Source organism: Anabrus simplex, chromosome 1 (genome assembly GCF_040414725.1).
Source record: "Anabrus simplex isolate iqAnaSimp1 chromosome 1, ASM4041472v1, whole genome shotgun sequence".
In the NCBI taxonomy this organism is placed as follows: domain Eukaryota; kingdom Metazoa; phylum Arthropoda; class Insecta; order Orthoptera; family Tettigoniidae; genus Anabrus; species Anabrus simplex.
In genome coordinates, this window is record NC_090265.1 from 339,630,151 (window position 1) to 339,654,321 (window position 24,171).

The 24,171-nt window shown below is 36.6% G+C and overlaps 1 protein-coding gene across 5 annotated transcripts in view; it reads right to left on the bottom strand.

The window, feature by feature from the left end:
- The window catches only part of LOC136856766 (probable phospholipid-transporting ATPase IIB), a 407,253-nt gene that overhangs the window by 291,400 nt on the left and 91,682 nt on the right, over positions 1–24,171 (bottom strand). For all 5 annotated transcript variants that reach the window (XM_067134860.2, XM_067134861.2, XM_067134862.2 and 2 more), the window contains 2 exons: positions 11,475–11,588; positions 11,110–11,265 (listed from right to left, as the gene is read on the bottom strand). In XM_067134860.2, the coding sequence (XP_066990961.2) occupies positions 11,110–11,265; positions 11,475–11,588 (270 nt within the window). The remainder of the gene's footprint in view (positions 1–11,109; positions 11,266–11,474; positions 11,589–24,171) is intronic.

The window sequence follows — 24,171 nt, forward strand, 5'->3', positions numbered from 1 at the left end:
TAATATTGATGATGCGTTCTTCCTTGCTCTTGCACCTGAGGAGGTGGAGGAGCGGGGGATATAGGTGTGTCAAGAATTTCCTTGCTGTCACCTATAGCTTCAACTGAGGAGGAATAAGTTGTAGGGCTATATGTAGGTGGAGAAATTCCAATTCTTTTTTCTTGATCCTTCTCAAGCATTTTCAAATATACTAGAATTTGATAATATAATGGATTCTTATATTCTACAGCCTCATTAAGGTTATCATTTTTCTTTACAAGTTGGTCTAGATGAATGTACAGGTCTTCATATGTGTTCATTAAGCTGCCCTTTTTTAACTTTTTTATGATGGTCAGGTCTTGTTCTATGTTGGTAAATTTATGACCTGTGGCAGTCATGTGTGATCCCATTGCTGAGAATCTTCTATGTTTTTCAGCATTCACATGTTCCAAATATCTAACTTTAAAATTGCGGCCAGATTGTCCTATGTATGTATTCTTACATTCAAAGCATGTAAGTTTATATATACCGGAATCAAAAAATTTATCTTTTTCCGAGAGATTTATTGTATCATGGTTGAAAATACTATGTTTCATGTTGTTATTGGTGGAAAATGCAATTTTGAAATTTTTTCTCTTAAATAAATTTGTTATTACATGAATGTTTGGATTATTATATGTGAACTTGATATATTTTTCAGCAATGGGATCACACATGACTGCCACAGGTCATAAATTTACCAACATAGAACAAGACCTGACCATCATAAAAAAGTTAAAAAAGGGCAGCTTAATGAACACATATGAAGACCTGTACATTCATCTAGACCAACTTGTAAAGAAAAATGATAACCTTAATGAGGCTGTAGAATATAAGAATCCATTATATTATCAAATTCTAGTATATTTGAAAATGCTTGAGAAGGATCAAGAAAAAAGAATTGGAATTTCTCCACCTACATATAGCCCTACAACTTATTCCTCCTCAGTTGAAGCTATAGGTGACAGCAAGGAAATTCTTGACACACCTATACCCCCCGCTCCTCCACCTCCTCAGGTGCAAGAGCAAGGAAGAACGCATCATCAATATTACACCCGGCGCAAAACTGTGAAAGAATGACAGGAGTTACTGTTCCAAAGGAAAGCAGGCTTAATAAGATTTGACAACTAGGAATTAGTAGTTATATTTTCATCTATGTTAATAATAAGAGCCGCACTGTGATATCAGGATTTCTTCATTTCGATAATTACTTATAAATTGTATAATTTTTAATTTATAAATTGATCTTTTTTCATGAATTATTAAGAAAAGAATATTTATTAGGACAATTTCTCTATGGAATATTGTACAAGTGTTTCCTTGACGACTGCTTTCTATTGTAGAAATAATTTATATATTTTCTCTTGAGTTATTTGTTTGTTTTCATCTTGTCAATCTTATGTTAATTTTAAGGTCACTTCCTCTAAAGCATTACTTGTCAATTTTATATATTTTTCATCTAAACAGTGTTATGTGGCTGAAGATGTTGATAATATACGAAACATGTACCACTTTTGACCATTAAAAATTGCCTTAAGCAATCATTGTATCGACTAGGTGGAAAATAAATAAATACTTAATTGTGAATCTATTGAAGTGCGATACGGACCATGAAGCTGATTTTATGTTAACAACAGCTATCGGCCACGTTATTTACGCATTTATTACGAAAACGTGTTTTTCTCTTTCATTTCGAATTTTCTTTAGAGAACAGCAGTCAATGGGTATTTCCGGTACTAATAAACTCCAACATCGCCTTTGAATGTCAACGAGAGAGCTCGCAAATGCACAAAGTGAGGAAACTATACCGTACCAAAGATGATCGATAGCATTTTGTTGCAAACGTTTCAGTTTTCTTATTCAAACAGCGTCACGTATCCTAACTTAACCGTACAATACGTATGATGAAAACACAGTTCAAGCGCCAGTAGAGAAATTATACCTTTCCCGCTATAAATTTTCACAATAGCCTTTCTGTAATTTAACCAGACGCGACAAATTATAAACTAACCTCTGAAATCAATTAAGCACTCTGCCATATCTCAAGGTGTATTCCACTCTTACTTAATTGCAGTATTTAGCCTCAAAATTAAGCGGTCGTTTAGTCAGCCTTAATTTTAACGAGTTAACAACCGTTATCGGACACGTTAGTTACGCGTTTATTACGAAAATATGTTCTCTTTCATTTCGAATTTTCTTTACGGAACAACTGTCGACGGATATTACTAATCGACTCCGACATCGCCTTCGAATGTCGACGAGAGAAATCGCTAGTGCACATAGCGAGGAAACGTTGCCGAAGGTAATCGATCGCATGCAATATCATCGCTGAGGTGCATAAATATCGGTAACGGAAAAAATCGCGCGCGCTTAATCGCTCGTAATAACGGATGCGCCAGTGATAGGGTTCTCGCTGTGACCGAAGGACGATACACAGTTTAATATACGAATTTTTAAGGGACAGAAAAATGTCGTCGCTATAACGGAGTTCTCGTTATATACCGTACTCGCTATAGCGAACTTGTGTTGATGTTACTAGTAACGTTTATTCAACTTGGGACTGGTTTTGACACATAAAAATCCATTTTATCAAAATCTAGTATATTTGAAAATACTTGAGAAAGATAACAAAAAAAAGAATTGGAATTTCTCCACCTACAGATAACCCTACAACTTACTCCTCCTCAGTTGAAGCTATAGGTGACAGCAAGGAGGTTCTTGACACACCTATATCCCCCGCTCCTCCACCTCCTCAGGTGCAAGAGCAAGGAAGAACGCATCATCAATATTACACCAGACACAAAACTGTGAAAGAATGACAGGAGTTACTGTTCAAAAGGAAAGCAGGCTTAATAAGAATTTACAACTAGGAATTAGTTATATTTTCATCTGCATTAATAATAAGAGCCACACTGTGATATCTGGATTTCTTCATTTCGACAATTACTTATAGATTGTATAAATTTTAATTTATGAATTGACTTTTTATCATGAATTATTAAGAAAAGAATATTCATTACGACATATTCTCCATGGAATATTGTACAAGTGTTTCCTTGACAACTGCTTTCAATTGTAGAAATAATTTATATATTTTCTCGAGTTATTTGTTTGTTTTAATGTTGTCAATCTTATGTTAATTTTGAGGACACTTCCTCTAAAGCATTACTTTGTCAATTTATATATTTTTCATATAAACAGTGTTATGTGGCTGAAGATGTTGATAATATACGAAACATGTACCACTTTTACAACAAAATTAAATTCTTTTCAAGGTCCACCTATTCAATACAATGACGTTTTATTGTGATTTATTGTGATTCAATCACATGTCAAATAGTCAAATGGTACCAGTTTCGGCATCTATGTGCCATCATCAGCCTTGGGTACAAATTAAAACAAGATATACATTCCTAAAACATCTAAAACACATTTTAACACATTATAAAATAACATACAATTAATGTGGTGATACATGAAATACGATAAAATTATGATACAATTGGTATGATATAAAATTCTTAAAATTCCGGCTGTTCGTTACATAATTCAGTCTGTGTGCATCCGGGTGAATTTTTACAGTTGTATGCTGTCTATGTGAATGACATTTGTTCCTTTAGATATTAGGTGGTTCCAGGGAAGTTTACTTTGATCATATAAGATCGCGATGTATTTAGAGATGACTTCCCACTTCAATTTGAACCTGAAGAAGAAATTAGCTAAGTTAGATGTTGGAAGCAATGTATGGAAGTTACTGGAAACATTAGAATCGTTAAATGATGATTGACTCACCTTGAGCAGCATGTGAACGTGTTGTTACACAGACGGAGCCGGACGAAGTGTGTGAGCAACGGTAAAGGAGGCTAGGGGAAGGCGAGGGGAAGGAAGGAGGCGGAGCGCTTGCGGGGGAATGGAACTAAGGCGGGGCGGAAGGATGGGGTAGTGGGGGTAGTTGACGGGAGTGTGTATTCCGGATTACTTGGAAAATCGAACTGTTTTTCGATAGTTTGGTATTTTTAAGCCAATCGATTAAAAGATCAAAAAGAATATTGGGTTTCTCGTAAATCTCATTTAAATTATAATTGGGGTTAAAATATTGGTCGCAGTTGATGTAACAACTTTCAATGATATTCATTGTGGGTCCCTTGTTTACTGTTTGAAGAACTTCCATATCTTGTTCAATGTCGGTAAATTTGTGATTAGTGTCGTGCATATGTACACCCATGGCGGAGAACTTATTGTGTCTCATCGCGTTGACGTGTTCCGAATATCTAATCATAAAATTGCGTCCTGTTTGACCTATGTAGGAGCTGCTGCATTCATTGCATTTTAGTCTATATATTCCAGATTTGGAGTAGATACTGGGGGTATTGATTGATGCAGAGTTGTGTAAAATTTCGGAAGTTCTATTGTTAGTTTTGAATAAAATTCTTACGTTATGTTTTCTGAAAAGGTTGGTGATTTTGTGGACGTCATTATTATAAGTGAAGGTGGTTGAAATATGAGTTTTTTCTTTTTCTTTTATGAGTTTAGTTTTAGGCCGGTACCTATATTTGTTTATTATTTGTTCTATAAACTGCCTGTTGTACCCATTGAACTTAGCAATTGCCCTTATGGTATTAAGTTCATTATTAAGATCTTTCTTTGCCATGGGTATGGCGAAAGCTCGATATACCATGCTATTGTATGCTGCACGTTTGTGCATTATGGGATGTATGGAATCTTTGTGTATAGTGTTAGCAGTTTGTGTAGGTTTCCTGTATATTTTGTAAGACAGGCCAGATGTATTTCTAATGATAGTTATATCTAGAAAATTGATTGCTTTATTGGTTTCTGATTCTAGTGTGAATTTAATGTATGGGTCAATATTATTCAAGTCTTGAAGAGTGGATTCCGCGTTCTTGATTGATTCATCCATAATGACGAATGTGTCGTCCACATATCTAGCCCACATGAGAATATTTGGAAAGTTGTTATTATTGATTTTTGTATGTTCTAAGTTATCTAAATAAATCACAATAAAACGTCATTGTATTGAATAGGTGGACCTTGAAAAGAATTTAATTTTGTTGTAATCCCACTTCAATACGGAACCAATGAAATTCATAACTATAAGTGTACCACTTTTAACCATTAAATTGCATTAAGCAATCATTGTATCGACTAGGTGGAAAATAAAAGAATACTTAATTGTGATCATAAAATGTCATCAACAGCCATAAAATGAACCACAAATATATAAGCAAAGACATAATAATCAAAACTATTGTGGGTACATATTGAAATATGATCATTAAAAATCTTTAACCTTCCATTCACATCATGTGTTAAGATAAATTGCCATAACAGAAGAGCAACGGCATAATAATTAAATCTGGCGCAGTGACACATCGAAGTATGCGTATAGTCTCTCACCAATCAAAGAATAAAAGAAGGTTCTTCAATATGTAGTCTTTGTGCATCCATTTAATAGAAGGCTCCGACAGGCTTCCAAAGTAAAGAGTTATTTAAAACATTCACACATGCTATGCGTCAACGAGAGCGCCGAGAACTTATTTGAATCACTTGGTATGTAATTCATACCTGATAACAAATTTTAACACCGATGAATATGAAATTAGTTAGTGGTAAAAGCCATTAGTCTTGTGAGAAGGAGATATAAAATGTTACACGTGGTAGGTCTGGAGGGGAGACGACAGATGTCAAAACTGTCAATCCTCGTACATTGATCAAACAGGGAGGAACTTCAAAATCAGATACATGGAACATGTTAATGCTACAAAATATAATAGATGCTCGGCAGTTGGCCAGCACATTCAAGATTCAAAGCATAGCTTCAGTAACATACAACAAGATATAGAGGTGCTCATGAATATGGGCAAAGCCCCTATTCTTGACGCTGCAGAAAATTGCTTCATTCACTTAGACTAGTTCTTCAACTCCAATTTGAATCTGAACGAAATCTCAAAAAAACTTACATTCTGTTTGATTTTGTAATTAAAGTATTTAAGTATTTTAATCTTCCGAATAGGAGGTCAATATTTAGTGCGATACACAGTACCCTATCATGTTACGAACCCCCATCACACTGTTCACAAGACCCACCTTAAACCTACTACTCCCCTAACAAGATCTCCCCCCCAGACCTACCACATATAACATTTTATATCTCCTTCTCACAAGACTAACATCTTTTACCACTGACTAATTTCATATTCATCAGTGTAAAAAATTATTATCAGGTATAAATTACATACCAAGTGATTCAAATAAGTTCTCGATGCTCTGGTTGATGCATAGCATGTGTGAATGTTTTAAATGACTCTTTACTTTGGAAGCCTGTCGGAGCCTTCTATTAAACGGATGCACAAAGACTACATATTGAAGAACCTTCTTTTATTCTTTGATTAGTGAGAGACTATAGGGAGCGTGCACGGTACTAGTAACAGAGCGCTCTGGCGGAGTTCCGAGAATTAATACGGTGGGAGTGCGTTCCGCTGAAGTGAAGACTTGCGCCATAGTTACGGCAAAAAACTATCGTTGCATCTTGTCGTCAAGATATGAAGCAGTGCTACAGAAGTTGTAATACAATATGGGTTTGAGTACATACACTTCCAAAATAGTGGCAAGTCAACAGTGAATAAAGCGCAGAAACTAGTTGACAGTGGCCATCTGTTACAAGTTGAAGAAAGATGAACTGTTTCCAGTTGTACACTTACTGGCTTCGTCATAAGACAGACGAGTGTTGCCAAAAACCCGTACAAGTTTACAATTGAGGTAATTACGTTAGCTCATCATTGTTAAACACACAGTGTTATATTGTATAATTTAATTTTATGTGATTTAGTGAAGTCTGTAATACTTCGAATTTCTATTACAGCTTGACAACCAACGAAACTGTGTTGAATCAAACTGTGACTGTGTGACTGGTGCCGGAGGGCGCTGTAAACACGTACGTGCCATTTCTGATTCAGGATTTAGTAAGACAAATTTGCCGCAAGAATGGGGGAAACCAAATGTGAAAGCAGCTGGTATGTAATATTATCGCTGTTAATTATGTAAAATAAATTTAAGTGGTCACAATATGATTAATACAGTGTAGATGTTATATCTTCTAGGGTCCGTAAAATATGCGAAAGGGAAGAAGGCTGAAGATCTATTTCCCAATAAGAGGGCGAGAACTGACAAGGGTGCTGTTATTACCATCGATTAACTAGGGAAAAGAGATGTAGATAATTCGCCTCGGACTGAAATGATCAGAGCGGAGCTGAAAACAAAGTCTGAATCAGTAGCTAAAAGTTTGTGTGAAGAGTTGTGCAACAATAGCGTCAGTATTGGCATAAGAATAAATTTTAATTAACTCATGAACGAGTTGCTTCAACTTCAAGACGATTCCACAGTGTTCACTTCCGGAGAGTTTTTTTTAAGTGACGATTTTTATACTTCTCATGTTACGGTAACAACAGAAATACTTGATATAGCACTTAAAATTCAGTTTCCAAGTGAAGGTAATGAATAGTTGAAGGTGCGGGCACTACGCATTTCCGCTTCAAGTAGAGCCCATCGGGCCGGTAGGACGCGAAACCCTCATGAATTAGCAAAAAAATTCCTTGAGGAAACTCCCGTGTCTCATAGAAATCTTATTTATGGCAAGGCTACTGAGGGCATTGAGCTGAAAGAATACTCCTCTTTAACAGGATTGGAATGTGTAACCTCGGGGGTAGTAATACACCGTAAACAACCCTGGCATTGTGCTACACCGGACGGGTTGGTTCTAGGAAAGGATGGACATATTTCCAAGGTTCTAGAAATTAAGTGTCCGATTTCGTGCAATGATAGACCAATAATTGAATCTCCTGACACTATAAATGTTAAATACTTGCACAGAAACTCAGGTGGTAATTTGAGACTGAAAAATGGCTATATCTATTACAGTCAGTGTCAGATACTGTTATATTGTACAGGATGTAAGGAGCTGGATTTTTATGTATATTCACCTCTGTGTTCTGTTATTGTCCCTGTGAAGTATGATTATTCATTTCTTGAAACATCCATTCCATAGTCTGTCCGATTCCCATCGACAACCAGGAAATGTGTGAAATGTAATTCCTTTTCCATGAGTGTTTCGTTGTGTGTTGTGGCAGTTCACTGCACAATAATATGACGGATGGTCTGTTTCTTCACACCACAGTCATATTCCAATCAGCTGAAGGAGTTTGTGTGTGCTTCTGATGGGGTTGTACAATGATTGGACAGTTTAGATTTGAGTTTGTGATCTGTTTTTGAGATTGGTTGATTGTTTGAACGGTTATATTGTTTATTGTATTTTTTAATGTTTGTATGTAGAGTTAATGTACTAGTCGTAAGTTAAATAAATAAATACTGCACAACAGTTTCTATTTGATTTAGGCATTTTGATACACTACTACAACCTCAAATTTCACACCCACAGTTACACAGCCTGGACTGACCGCTCAAGACAAGATCGTAATCTATAATCTTCATTTCCGTATTGACGAATTACACAATTAAAAATAGGAAAGAATTTCCACCAATCAATACTTGTTTTTTTTATTGCTTATATTAAGCTACAGGACCGGTTTCGACCCCATATACAAGGTCATCTTCAGCTGAACCATGAATACATATTTATATGATGAAGCTTTGATTAAATTGCATTGTCAAAGGAATGTTATATGATGTGCATTTAGTCACATACAAATGGGGCATGTCTTATCGTGAATTGGCATATATGTCAGTATGTACAATGTTGCAACTGTATGTCTAAAATATTATGTTGAGGTCCTAAAATTAGTGTATAAAACAAATCTTCACTTAAACTAACTTATATATATATGTACAGGATAAAATATAATATATAAAAAACATTTCGTGCACATGAACATTCGTACCTTGCTTGTTGGTCAATTCATCAACTCTCGTATTTAAGTCCCATTTACATTTGTACACTCAGCTGCTGTTCTTGGAGTTTAAAAGATATGGTTGTAAAATTGCATGAGTAAAAGATTAGTCTTCATGTGGGATAAAACACTTTCCAATTTTAAAAAAGGTTGCCAGATGTATGGATAAAATTCGGCTAAAATATGTTCAGCTCTACTATGTATGTTGCCTTATGTTGGAATCAAACCTTGTTGTCCTGTGGCGTCCGTAAAATTGGGTTCAAAGTAATTGCTCCTTTCCCATTTGTAGCTGTGCGAGCTTGTAGTGTACTACTTCGTGTTCTTCTTGGGCTCAACGCAACTCGGCTACACCAACAATAATAAACATAACACCATTGCACAGCTACAAATGGGAAAGGAGCCATTACTTTGAACCCAATTTTACGGACGCCACAGGACAACAAGATTTGATTCTAACATAAGGCAACATACATAGCAGAGCTGAACATATTTTAGCCGAATTTTATCCATACATCTGGCAACCTTCTTTTAAAATTGGAAAGTGTTTTATCCCACATGAAGACTAATCTTTTACTCATGCAATTTTACAACCATATCTTTTAAACTCCAAGAACAGCAGCTGAGTGTACAAATGTAAATGGGACTTAAATACGAGAGTTGATGAATTGACCAACAAGCAAGATACGAATGTTCATGTGCACGAAATGTTTTTTATATATTGTATTTTATCCTGTACATATATATATAAGTTAGTTTAAGTGAAGATATGTTTTATACACTAATTTTAGGACCTCAACATAATATTTTAGACATACAGTTGCAACATTGTACATACTGACATATATGCCAATTCACAATAAGACATGCCCCATTTGTAAGTGACTAAATGCACATCATATAACATTCCTTTGACAATGCAATTTAATCAAAGGTTCATCATATAAATATGTATTCATGGTTCAGCTGAAGATGACCTTGTATATGGGGTCGAACCCGGTCCTGTAGCTTAATATAAGCAATAAAAAAACAAGTATTGATTGGTGGAAATTCTTTCCTATTTTTAATCAAGACAAGATCACCAAAATGTTACCGATTTCTTCTGCTAGAGGCGCTAAGAGCGGCCATGCACGCTCCCTATACGCATACTTCAATGTGTCACTGCGCCAGATTTAATTATTATGCCGTTGCTCTTCTGTTATGGCGATTTATCTTAACACAGGATGTGAATGGAAGGTTAAAGATTTTTAATGATCATATTTCAATATATATCCACAATAGTTTTTATTATCATGTCTTTGCTTCTATATTTGTGATTCATTTTATGGCTGATGATGACATTTTGTGTGTCGAAACCGGTCCCAAGTTGAATAAATGTTATTAGTAACATCAACACGTAATTAGTATTTAATAGGTGGAACCTAATAGATATCTCCTTTAATGTATATGACCGATTAATGGCGTAAACTATGTAAAATAATAATAATAATAATAATAATAATAATAATAATAATAATAATAATACATATATATAATATATTAATATTATATTAATTTTATTATTATATTTGCCAAGATGTTTACCGAGAGCAGGATGTCTCCCGAATGCTCTAGAGGGTGGATACATCCAGAACACATTCGGTGCCGAGCCTTCTGGGCTAGAGCCTCCTAGTGATGTCTAGTGGTTGGCAGCATAGGCAAATTGGCCAATACCTATGTACTGATACTGACTGCTCAGGTGGCACCAACCTAGCACGACCCTCCCTACTACCAAGACCCTGAAAGGTCTAGCAAATGAAATGGCAGACATACTGTCAAAATATTGGTTTTCTGTCTCTCTAATCTACTTTATAGTTTTTTGCAGATGCCTGAAACTTCTAACAGGTTTTCCATTAACTTTATTTACATAATTGGTTTTTATCCAATAACCTAGTCATTAGCTCCTGCGTTATGAATCAACAAGCATACAGTATTTAAATTTACATGTTATGTATAAAATAAACTATAAGAAAGTTTGAACAAAAATAACTGAAAATACAAATTTAAAACTGCAACTGTATCCAAATTTCACTAAATAAAAACTGCTAAAATTATGGTGCACACTGAAATATATAGATATACGCAGCTTAATATTTGATCGTATTGTATTAAGAGGATTGTAGTACTCACTTACCAAATCTCCGACACGTAATTTGGATGAGGGGACCAATTCCGAGTCACGACCTCGCACAAGACGACGATATCGCTGACCATTGACTTCCTTATCTCTTTGGTGACGACGAAAATCATCCACAGCTTCACGACAAATGGTGACCGTTAACACGAACGTCTAATCAACAAATATTTTAAATTTGCTATACAATCAACAAATTTTCAATGTAATTAACTTGGAACACTACATCCATATAAACTCTGATTTACAATACAATGATAGAACTAATTAAGTTACCAATTCAAAACCAATGAACCAAACATTAAGTACTGAATGGTAATAAATACATACAGTATGAAATTATATAATGTTAATCAGTTACTCACCAGTGGTCCCCAATATGTGTAAAGATAGCCAATTCTAATATCAGGAATAAACTGACTTGTTGCCATTATGAGGAAATACAGATTCAGAAAAAACTTGAACTGCTGAAACAGTACCTGAAAAGGAAAAAAGTCCAAAGACACTTCTGACATATTCTGACAAACTTCCATTCATAACAAAAACTGATTACCATCAGAAATGTCTCAAATGCACATGGATCATTCATACAACTTCAAGAGAAAGTACAAAATAACTTGTAGCATGTATCAACTTCATTCTAACTTAGTTTGTAAAACATGCATATTTACTACACCAAGCAAATGCTTCTCCCAACTGAGATATCAACCACCATGGAAGAAGCGCAGGCTTTTTGGATATATTCTACGTACATATTCTCGTGTACAGGTGACTAGTATGATCTATCTACAAGTTCCTGACACTCCATGTTAATCTGATTTTCAGATATTCATCCCAATCTAGGTACAGTAAAATGCTGCAACGAATGCAAGTTCAACGGAATGTTCAAAATTATTAAATTATTTCTCGACCTCTTCCCTTCTTTCCCATTTAATGTTTGTTAGAACATTTCACTTTACTAAATTTCTAACTTTCATTACAATAAATTAAAATTTCTCCATTCTGCCTATATTTAACACTTTTTCAAAATATAATTGAAATTCATCCTGTGTTATAATAACGTAAATAATTTTCTTTTAAAATTGTTTTTATTATTCAATAGCCATTTCCCACATGATGCATGCGACTAACAAGTAGAATATTGATATGAAACTCAACCAATAAGCTTCGTGCATATTCCAATGCAAGAAGTCACTCTATTGGCTGAGTAGAATAACAAAGTTTCCAATTAATGTTATGATTTCATATCACTACCTTGTTTTATTCATTCACATCACATGACGTGTTCAGTGTTTGTCTTTCATTTGTAAAGCAACGTGTTTATTAGTATGCCTATTAACTTTATACCATCATCAATACGGATAAAAAGAAGCAATAGCAGTGTTTGTTAAAAGAAAAACACTAAACACTTCTGGAAGTGGAGAAAGGAGGAAAGAAAGGAGGGGTAGCAAGGACGTATGGTGTTAGCCCTTCAGTGCAAGCTACTTTTCTAGTGATGTCAGAGAGACAAACGCCTTCCGCTTCTCACTTCATCCTAAGTGGTTGGCAGCAAAGGCAGGGCCGATACCTTCGTTGTGAAGTCGACTGCTCATGTTTTCAGAATTCATGGGGAATACTGGTGGTCTCATAGGTTCCAGGAAGGATATGCCATTTCTCACAAGATTATAAATGGTGAAGCTAACAATGGCCCAAAGGAAGCTGCATCTTCATAGTACCTGGAGACTCAACCAGTTACCTTTAAAGAATATTTGCCAGCAGATTATTATAATGCAGAATCAGCCAATACCAGCATGCGACGTAGGAGGCTTAAGTTCTATGGACACCTACAATGAATGGACAGCAACAGGCTTACCAAGAAGATCTTTTCTTTGGTTAAAAGCTACAAGACTGGAAGCTTGTGGCTTAATGAAGTACAGAAGGACTTGGATTCGGCTGGGATTTCAGATATTGATATAGAAGATCGTTCCAAATTTTGTGCTATGGTACAGTCTTGGACCCCACCACCTAGAGTTCCTAGAAGTCGGAAGCCCCTTTCACAGGAGAGAAAGGAGAAATTATCAGCAGGGCTCAAGAGATATTGGGAACAAAGAAGAGCATCGAGGAAGAACTAGTCACCAGCGCTCCTTAGTGGGCTTAAATCAATGATAATAATAATAATAATGCAGAAAAGACTGCATTATTTTACAAATTAATGCCGAACAAAACCCATGAATTCAAACGAAATAAGTGTTTCAGGGGCGAGAGTTCAAAACAGTGGATAACTGCTCTTTTTGTGTACAAACTCCATGGGGACGGACAAGCTGAAACCTCTCACAATTGGGAAGTTTGGGAAGCCAAGGTGCTTCAAGGAAGTGCAACATCCGCCCTGTAAATACATGCTGAACACCAAGGCATGGACGATATCCGTAATATTCAAAAAGTGGTGGTTGTGTCTGGAATGTCAGATAAGGCTGAAAAGAGGAGAATTCTTTCCACCATAGATAATATATCCTCTCATAATTGTGTGCCTTGCCATTTGGAACATGGGAAATTTTTATTCTTAACTTCAAATACTACCTCTATTCAGCAGTTGCTGGATCAGAGAAGAATTCATGCAGTGAAGAGGCATTACCAAACTTGTGTGGTCGAGCATATGCTGTGTAGTATTGCCTCGAAGAGAGCCATTAATGTCAACATACTGGAAAGAATGCAGTTGTTCAGTACTGCATGGAGAGCACTGAAAGAAGATATAATCACAAACTTCTTTAGGAAAGCTGGAGTGGTTGATGCAGAAGATGTCATAGGAAGTGAAGCATTGGGTGACAAAGAAAGAGAGAACTGGAAGCATTTGTGTGAAAAATTTGCAATGATACATGCTTACTTTCTGACACATGCAACCCATATTCTTCTGAGACTATTTTTCATTCCCCCTCTGAACATGTATACGTCGACACTCAACTTCCGTCCATATCCAACCAACTCTGGCTACTTCTCACAGTCTCAAACATCACCACTTCCGACATCAAATTCCTTCTACTGTGTTGTTACTTTCCCTTTCCTCTCTCTACCTTTACGCTGACTGGCTCATCTCACATCAGGAATCATATAAATACTGCTTCTCTCCTATCTTCTTTGTGCACCGTATTATGCCGAGTCTGAGAGGAGAAGTACTAATCTACCATGAAGGTTTGAACCATTACTGGATTCGGGCTCCATGTCCTGTTATTTCAACTTCGCCAAGAGCTTGACTTAAAAAAAAAAAAGGTAGGGGGAGAGATGTTCTTTCTGGAAAGTATTTTTGCCCTTGTTTCAAAGCTGGTTCTTCGTAATGTGCCTATTATTTAATAATATATTCTGATTTACTCGTATTTATGGCAAGACCTTTCTTAACTCTGCTATATTACTTATTGAATTATGGGGGTGATGAAACTGGGCCTATTTTATATCCATGTGTTGAACTGCATTCTATAATTTTCTATATAATAAGCACCCCCCCCCCCCACCCCTTCTTCACTCAACTTGAAAATTTTCTTATGGACGTAGAGTCTTCTTATATGAACATTTCTGTGGTTTTCTATATTCCCTTACAAGTAACTGAACAATAATTATAGAGACATTCATGAACTTACACTTGTCAATATGGCTCTTGTTAACTCACTTGAACTGGATTCCTGTATCCACTATGTTAAAGAGGTAACACATCTCAGCTGTACTAGTTACGCTGTGTCAGCCAAGGACTTGTTTAATGTATGCTAATTTTCTAATAGAATTGCTAGGCGGGCAATAATTCCATAATGGAATTTATCTCTTGTATACAGTTATCAGACTGTGCCTCCCACTACTAATGGGCATCTGATTTACTGCATGCACCCCAGCCTCAGTGGGTAGGGCTTGACACATCCCACTCTGATGAATCTAGTGCCAAGCTTAAGACAAAACCGTGGTTTATAGAGAAAACACCTCAAAAGCCTTAAATCTAATATTTCACTAATGCTGTTAATTATTCCATATCTTAACTGTTAGTGTTATTTTATCTTTTATCCTTGTTTAATAGTTGAAGTGGGAAAGCTCTAGTTTTAGTTTTAACTGTTTCACGATGGTACCAACAACACAAGGCAAGCTGATATAAGTACCAACATAATTGGGGATGTGTGGGATCTGGTAAATACAGCATAGGTGAGGTTTAAGGAAGCAGAGATTTGTTTTCAGTGGAATTCTGTGTAGGAGGGATACTGACTGGAGGGTGATTGGGGATTTAAATGAGACTATGCAGTGGGTATGTGGGAAACTGGGAGTGAAATTTCTAGATCCTAATGGGTGGGTAGGAGATAGGGATCTGCGCTCAGATGGCCTTCACTTAAACCGCAGTGGTACGTATAAGATAGGAAATTTGTTTGGAAGGGTAACAGGGAGGTACATTCAGGAAAACGGAGTTGTCTAGGGAGCAGTGATAAGGGTACAGAGATCTGGAAGTCAAGTAGGGATGACATAAAAATGTTAGTGTTGAACTGTAGAAGTATTGTAAAGAAATGAATAGATTTAAGTAATTCAATAGATATATATTTACCAGATATTATAATAGGAGTTGAATCATGGCTGAGAAATGATATAATGGATGCAGAAAATTCCTCACGGAACTGGAGAGTGTATCGTAGAGATAGGATAGGAATGGTGGGAGGGGGAGTATTCATTTTGGTGAAAGAAGAATTTGTAAGTTACGAAAAAGTTAAAGATGAGAAACATGAAATTCTAGGTGCAAGGCTCATTTCTAAAGATAATAGGCAACTTGATGTCTTTGGAGTGTACAGACCGGGAAAGGGTAGTGCTGATATGGATTCAGAATTATTTGATAAGATAATCGTAAGATTATCGTAGTAGATGTAAATTCGTCACCTGTCATCGGCAGTGCTGCCATCTTGGCGGGCCTAAACCTTAGTGCTACCAACTTAACCTCACTAGCGTGAGATAAACAAATCCACGTGCAGCTGACATCCGCCATCTTTAATCTATAGAGCACAGTGGTGCTCTCTTTAGCTACTTACCTTTGAAATGTGGTGGCAGATAATTTGAAAAATCAGCCATGTGGGAAACGACATGGAAAGGAATGTGACTGTAGCGGGGGATCTGAATTTACCAAAAGTCAATTGGGAAGGAAATGTGAACGACAGGAAGCATGACCAACAAATGGCAAATATGCTAATATGGGAAGGATATCTGATTCAGAAAGTGATGGAACCAACTAGAGGGAAAAATATCCTGGATGTGGTGCTGGTAAAACCAGATGAGCTCTATAGAGAAACCGAAGTAACAGATGGCATTAGTGATCATGAAGCTGTTTTTGTCGTAGTTAAAAATAAATGTGTTAGAAAGGAAGGTCTTCAAAGTAGGACTATTAGGCAGTACCATATGGCTGATAAAGCAGGCATGAGGCAGATTTTAAAAGGTAATCATGATCGGTGGAAAACGGTAAATAAAAATGTAAACAGACTCTGGGATGGGTTTAAAGCAATTGTTGAGGAATGTGAAAACAGGTTTGTACCTTTAAAGGTGGTAAGAAATGGTAAAGGAGAAACTGAAGGAACTTACTAGGAAATTGAATCTAGGAAAGAAGGCAGCTAAGGATAACATGACAGCAAGCATAATTGGCAGTCATACAAATTTTAGTGGTAAATGGAAGGGTATGTATTGAACCCGTGACCTTTGTGCCCGAAGAATTTTAAGTATGAAAAGTTACTACATTTCTGAACATTTCATGATATCACGGGAATGACACGTTGCAAGAAGGTAGCTACTTTCCGCTCCATGCTGGGATACGTGACGTCATCCGCACGTGTCGGCAGTGGAAGGATACAGAAGAAAGTTTGAGACGCTACGCCATTTCTGGGGATTATTTCAGAAGGGCGCATGTGTATAGCGTCCCCACGCAAAGTCGACAGAAAGGTAGTGCCTATCAAATGAGGTCATCTAACCAGTTAAATTAAGGTGCATAACTTTTAAATGTCCAGGAACACTACCAATAGCCATGTACCAAGTATGTGGTTACATCCAAAACTCTTTTAAATACAGTTCAATTAAGTCAGAAAAGTTACGCGAATTTTCTTGGCGGCAAAGGGAAAATGCCTGGAGAGAGGTGGTACTGTCTATAAATATTGAAGGGACGCCATGTTGAAACCCCTGCATTTTGTATCGTGAGGCTGAAGACAGAGGGTTGAACTGCTCTGTAAATCGATCGACAAAAGTAGACTAAGTCCAACCAACAGATTTTTGCCGATGTGGCTGGGGTCTTGACTCCATGTGGAGATAGTTTTTCTTTGAGCTGAAGTAATTGTATAAAAAGGACGGCCAAGATAGAGGAAGAAGTTTTTTTTTTTTTTTTTTTTTTACAGTCGTGTGTGGTGAGGAAAGTAATTTGTGTGCAGGAAATAAATACTATCAGTCGAGTGCGATCAACAAAATCAACAAGTGAAGGGTATTTCTTTTTTTTTAATGTTTTATTTCCAGGAAAATAAATAAATATTATGACGTACAGCCAGAAATGTAAAATGGCTAGATAAAGCGACGGAAGGTTACAGGTGAGCCAAAGGATGGAATCCGACGTCAATTAAAGGTAAGTGCCTTTCCATCTTACCACCTACTATATCTTGTTTTGTGATGTCAAACTTACGTGCATTTGAAATGAGTTTTTATGACGCAGTTGGTCACCCCTATGTTTTTGGCGAATGTCAAAATACGGCGAAAGGTCATTTGTTTTATTTTCTGCTTGGATAAAATTTAAATATTACGAGAGCCGTGTGACATGTAAAAAGGCTATTAGTGAGGGTTTCAAAGCGATATCACGTCCAGATTGGATCTTCATTTCTGTGAATTTATTGCCTATACTTTTGTGATGTCAAATTCAGATATTTCATCTGACGTAAACATTTTTCTGTTTGAAATTTGATGGAATTAATGTAAGAAGTCCATGGTTACCCATTTTCAATCGAGTGGAAGAGTGCTGTCGGGTTGAGAAATTTAGAGTGGTGAATTTGATCACGAAGGGAAACTTTATTCAATGGCCATTTAAACTGTGTCTGACTGACGATAAATAGTAGAATTTTGACCGTCCTTTTGTGAAATCCGGTTTTGGAAAATATGAGATCATTATGCGAAGTGTTCATTATTAATGTATTTGTGCGTGTTATGCGTCGTGGATTCTAAATATTTTATTCCATTTCTTTGTTAGTGAGAGCTGTCGAGTTGAGGCAGAGTTCAGAGTTGTCATATGAGTTGAGATAGGATTTGTGAATCAGGTGATTGGAAGCCTGTAAATGTGCCGGGATATGTATAAGCCCGAGGAAGATTTTGTGTAATGTTTGGGATGGAAAGTAGAACTAGAGAATCCATGCCGGTATTAATTTGCGACGGGTACAATTAGTGTAGGGCATTTTGAAGAATAAAGTATGTGCATTTTGCTGGTCAGAAATATCGTATTTGTTTAATTATGTTGGCGATGTTAAAGGTTTCATTCTGAGAGGCCAGTCAAGCAAGACGAACAGGTGGTTCATATCACAGCAGAGCAGAGTCGAGTCTCAATGCAGTCAGCTGATGGGAGTTCGCAGCTCGAATGACAGAACGTGCAGAGTGTGTCAGAATTGAGACTGCATTTCATGGCAGGGGATAACGTTAACTGTTGGATCTAGTTGAAATTTTCATCCGGGAATAACGTGTGTTTTATTAGAAACTGTAAATTTGTTTAATTGAGATTGTAATGTACATTTGAGACCACGAACTTAGAGTATAATGAGTAAGGTTAGCCAATTTCAGGGTTGTCCAAAGTATAGAGTGATGGTAATGATGATTGTTTTGTTTGTGAGGGGCGCACAAAGCTTCATGGAAGTTTTATGACAAGATATGACATCGTAATCGGTTTACGTTGTACGGCGAGTTACTTATGGTTTTGCACTTGATTATCAGGGTTATCCAAGCAGTAATAATGGTTAGTATTAAATTAAATTAAAGTGTGATGTCACGAAACAAGATAAATACTGGAAATAAGTGATGTAAATTTTTTCCAGCTACCAACGATATCCATCCAACATGATTAAAAATGAATTACGTCACGGCATTAAGTAGGGACTTGCGAAAGAAACCATTCATCCGCGGAGAGAAAATTCGTTGTTCATTAAGATTTCATTCAATCATTTAAATTTATTTAATTATTAAATTCAGTGGAAACGTATTTTGAAATAACTTTAAATCAAGCGAATGACTTGAAGATGCATTCTGGAAATCTTAGTTCATTTTTCAGGGGAATATGTAAATGTTAACATAACGATTAAGGGGACATATCCGAAGGTAATGGATTTTACTGCCACAAAGTATTGTGAGCATTGTTGTTGTTGCATTATTTGACTTCGATTGATGGAGCAGTAAATGTGCTGGGAGCAGTAAATGTGCTGGGGTTAGTAAAAGTGGAAACTTTGATCATCAACCGATGTAACTTAATCGTGTTTAGCCTTCAGCTTAGAAACTTGGATGGTCATGGGGTCATCAACCTCAGTGACTTAGAGTAGGGCCATATGCCACCGTAGCATCATTTTCATTGCGGTCATCATCCACAATGACTTTAAAGAAACTTAGAAGTTTAGATGACGGTCCATGACATAGTCGCAGGTCACATCGATTCAATTAAGGGTCCATGCCGTATAACCACTGTGTGGCACACACCGATTGGACTGCCTTAATTATACCCAGAGTCCAGAGTTCGTGTTACGAGGACTGGACCATAAAGAATCACTATGATGGTACATGTAGTCTCACATGGAAGCCGAATCTAAGGATTTCCAGACTTTCTTTTCTTTAATTAATAATTGAGACAATGGCTTCTAAATAAGGATGTCCATCAGGCAGTTATGTCAAAGGCTCACACCAGTGTTCTGACCTTCTGTGTAAAATGATAGTGGTGTCCAGTGGACATGATTGGATCCCAATGATACCGATGATAAATGATCAATTCTTCAGAGATTACTTGAATAAATAGGAATATTTTTAAACAGACCTTTCATTCGAGTGGATAGATTAGAATTACTGAACCCTACCTTTACCTCAGCAAGTGACGAAGAACCCGATACGACCCAAGAGACAGATCTCATGAAATTTTGCTGACAGGTAAGGAAGGTAGGTATCCTTCATAGTGGACCAAAAGGGTTCAGTAAAGGTATTTTAAGGCAGAAATAGGTTCCAAGAAGGACATTCCAGGAATAATTAATGAACAAGGGGAGTGTGTATGTGAGGATCTTCGAAAGGCAGAAGTATTCAGTCAGCAGTATGTGAAGATTGTTGGTTACAAGGATAATGTCCAGATAAAGGAGGAGACTAATGCTAAAGAAGTATTAAAATTTACATGAGATTTACAATAGGATACAAAAGTTGAAAACTAGAAAAGCGGTCGGAATTGATAAGATTTCTGGGGATATACTAAAGACAATGGGTTGGGATATAGTACCATATCTGAAGTACTTATTTGAATATTGTTTGGTCGGAGGAGCTATACCAGATGAATGGAGAGTTGCTATTGTAGCCCCTGTGTATAAATGAAAGGGTGATAGACATAAGCTGAAAATTACAGGCCAGTAAGTTTGACATGCATTGTATGTAAGCTGTGGGAAGGCATTCTTTCTGATTATATTGGACATGTTTGCATAATTAATAACTGGTTCGATAGAAGGCAGTTTGGTTTTAGGAAAGGTTATTCCACTGAAGCTCAACTTGTAGGATTCCAGCAAGACATAGCAGATATCTTGGATTCAGGAGGTCAAATGGACTGTACTGCAATTTACCTGTCTAAAGCATTTGATAGGGTGGATCATGGGAGACTACTGGCAAAAATGAGTGCAACTGGACTAGACAAAAGAGTGACTGAATGGGCTGCTATATTTCTAGAAAATAGATCTCAGAGAATTAGAGTAGGCGAAGCTTTATCTGACCCTGTAATAATTAAGAGGGGAATTCCTCAGGGCAGTATTATTGGACCTTTATGTTTTCTTATATATACAGATGATATGAGTAAAGAAGTGGAATCATGAATAAGGCTTTTTGCAGATGATGTCATTCTGTATAGAGTAATAAATAAGTTGCAAGATTGTGAGCAACTGCAACGTGACCTTGATAATGTTGTGAGATGGACATCAGGCAATGGTATGTTGATAAACAGGGTTAAAAGTCAGGTTGTGAGTTTCACAAATAGGAAAAGTCCTCTCAGTTTTAATCACTGCGTTGATGGGGTGAAAGTTCCTTTTGGGGATCATTGTATCTAGGTGTTAATATAAGGGAAGTTCTTCACTGGGGTAATCACATAAATGGGATTGTAAATAAAGGTTACAGATCTCTGCAGATGGTTATGAGGGTGTTTAGGGGTTGTAGTAAGGATGTAAAGGAGAGGGCATATAAGTCCCTGGTAAGACCCCAACTACACTATGGTTCCAGTGTATGGGACCATCACCAGGATTACCTGATTCAGGAACTGGAAAAAATCCAAAGAAAAGCAGCTCGATTTGTTCTGGGTGATTTCCGACAAAAGAGTAGTGTTACAAAAATGTTGCAAAGTTTGGGCTGGGAAGAACTGGGAGAAAGAAGACGAGCTGCTTGACTAAGTGGTGTGTTAAAAAAGAAACAATAAAACTTTTGTATCCACCTATCCAATACATTAAAAGCAATTAGAAAATTAGGATTGCATCTTTAGTTTATTGCTTAAATATTAAAACAAAGGACACGTTTTGTTCATATTTTGAACATCTTCAGCTATAAATATTCTTACAAGGTTAAATGATAACATTGTTTTAGACCTTACATTTTGGTCTGCCATTGACAAACTTATCCATTATAAGTTTTGAAAAACCTCTTAAATATTAAAACGTTTGTGTATTAAGTCATCTTATTGAAAATAATAATTAAGTTTCAACTATAAAATCTTATTCTAATATTTAAAATACAATGTCAATATATTTTCAATCTGTTGAATTGCTTAATTTTCAAATTATTCGTTGTATACACATTTAAACATTTTGTTACTACTGGCGTAACTTTTCACATATTATACTGTATCGCATTGGAATCTTAACACACACTCAAAACAGCTGAGGTTAGGTTTAAATATTATACTATTCGTTCGAAAAAGTGACAAAACTGATGTACACTGTTGATTGTAGGTTATGAATTTTGTCCTACATTGAATATTTAACTTTCAAATTTGTCAAATTCATAAACTGCTTGTAGTCTTGACCATATGTAGGGCAAACGTACAGACGTAAGCAGGGACTCTGTCAACTGGTGATAAACAAGCTTTGGTGACATTCAAATGGTAATTTCATCAAAGTTTACGTAAGAAAGTCTGTTGACATATCTGTAACAGGAAAGTTATTTTCGTAAGAATATGCCGAATGAATTAAAAGTTGAAGACTATAATACTCAAGGATCAGCACTTTTCTCCTCTTGCCTGCATTTACTCTAGTGTACTCAGCTGTCTGACTGCTACCTGTCATTCTACTTGCGCTCCTCGTGTTGTATATGTGTCTCCGTATCTGCGGGGCATTGGGAGGGGAGGTAACAGAGGACGGCGTTCTAGCAAATGGCGTGATTCGTGGAGGGGAATGTTTAGAATGGAATAACCTTGCCATGCTGGTTTCTCCTAAGGCAGTCAGTAATTCAGAGGGAATGTCATCAATTCCAGGTGCTTTGTTCCTATTTAGGTTGCTCACAGCTCTGTCAAACTGTGACCTCAAAATTGGGACTCCCATTTCATCAGCATCAACAGCCTCTTCTTGTTCCAGAACCAAATTATCTACATCCTCACACTGATACAACTGGTGGATATGTTCCTGCCATCTTTCTGCTTTGTCTTCTTTCCCTAGAAGTGGCTTTCCATCTGAGCTCTTAATATTCATACACTTAGATTTCCTTTCTCCAAAGGTTTCCTTTATTTTCCTGTATGCAGCATCTACCTTTCCTAGAACTATACAACCTTCGATATCCTTGCACTTTGAAGTCAAATAAATATTAAAGTTTAATTATTCCACATTTTCAATACTTCAATATTTGACTTCATTGTACATTTCAATAAGGACCAAAATATGAGAATTATAACATGTAATCCTTGCACTTCTCTTTCAGCCATTCTTCTTTAGCTACCTTGCACTTTCTATCCACTTCATTCTTTAATCGCCTGTACTCTTTTCTGCCCTCTTCATTTCTAGCATTCTTGTATTTTCGTCTTTCATCAATCAGGTCTAGTATCTCCTGAGCTATCCACTGATTCTTAGTTGATCTTTTCTTTCTTCCTAACATTTCTTCAGCAGCCCTACTGACTTCATTTTTCATGACTATCCACTCTTCCTCTATTGTGTTTCCTTCAGCCTTTTTATTTAGTCCTTGTGCAACATGTTCCTTGAAACAATCCCTCACACTCCTTTCTTTCAACTTGTCTAGATCCCATCTTTTTTCATTCTTTCCTTTCTTCAATTTCTTCGGTTTCAGATGGCATTTCATGACCAACAAGTTGTGGTCAGAGTCCACGTCTGCTCCTGGGAAAGTTTTGCAATCAACACCTGGTTTCTGAATCTCTGCCTAATCATAATGAAGACTATTTGATACCTTCCAATGTCTCCAGGTCTCGTCCACGTATACAGCCGTCGTTTGTGGTGTTTGAACCAAGTACTGGCAAGGACTAAATTATGATCAGTGCAGAATTCAACCAGCCGACTTCCTCTTTCTTTCCTTTGTCCCAATTCAAATTCTCCTACTGTATTACCTTCTCTTCATTGGCCTACCACTGCATTCCAGTCTTCCATCACAATTAGATTCCCATCACCTTTTACATATTGTATTAAATCTTCTATCTCTCCCATATATTCTTTCGATTTTCTCATCATCCGCTGAGCTAGTAGGCATATAGACCTGCACTATTGTGGTGGGCATTGGTTTGGTGTCTATCTTGATGACAATAATTCTTTCACTATGCTGTCGTAGTAGCTTACCCGCTGCCCTATTTTCTTATTCATTATTAAACCAACTCCTGCATTTCCCCTGTTTGATTTTGAGTTGATAATT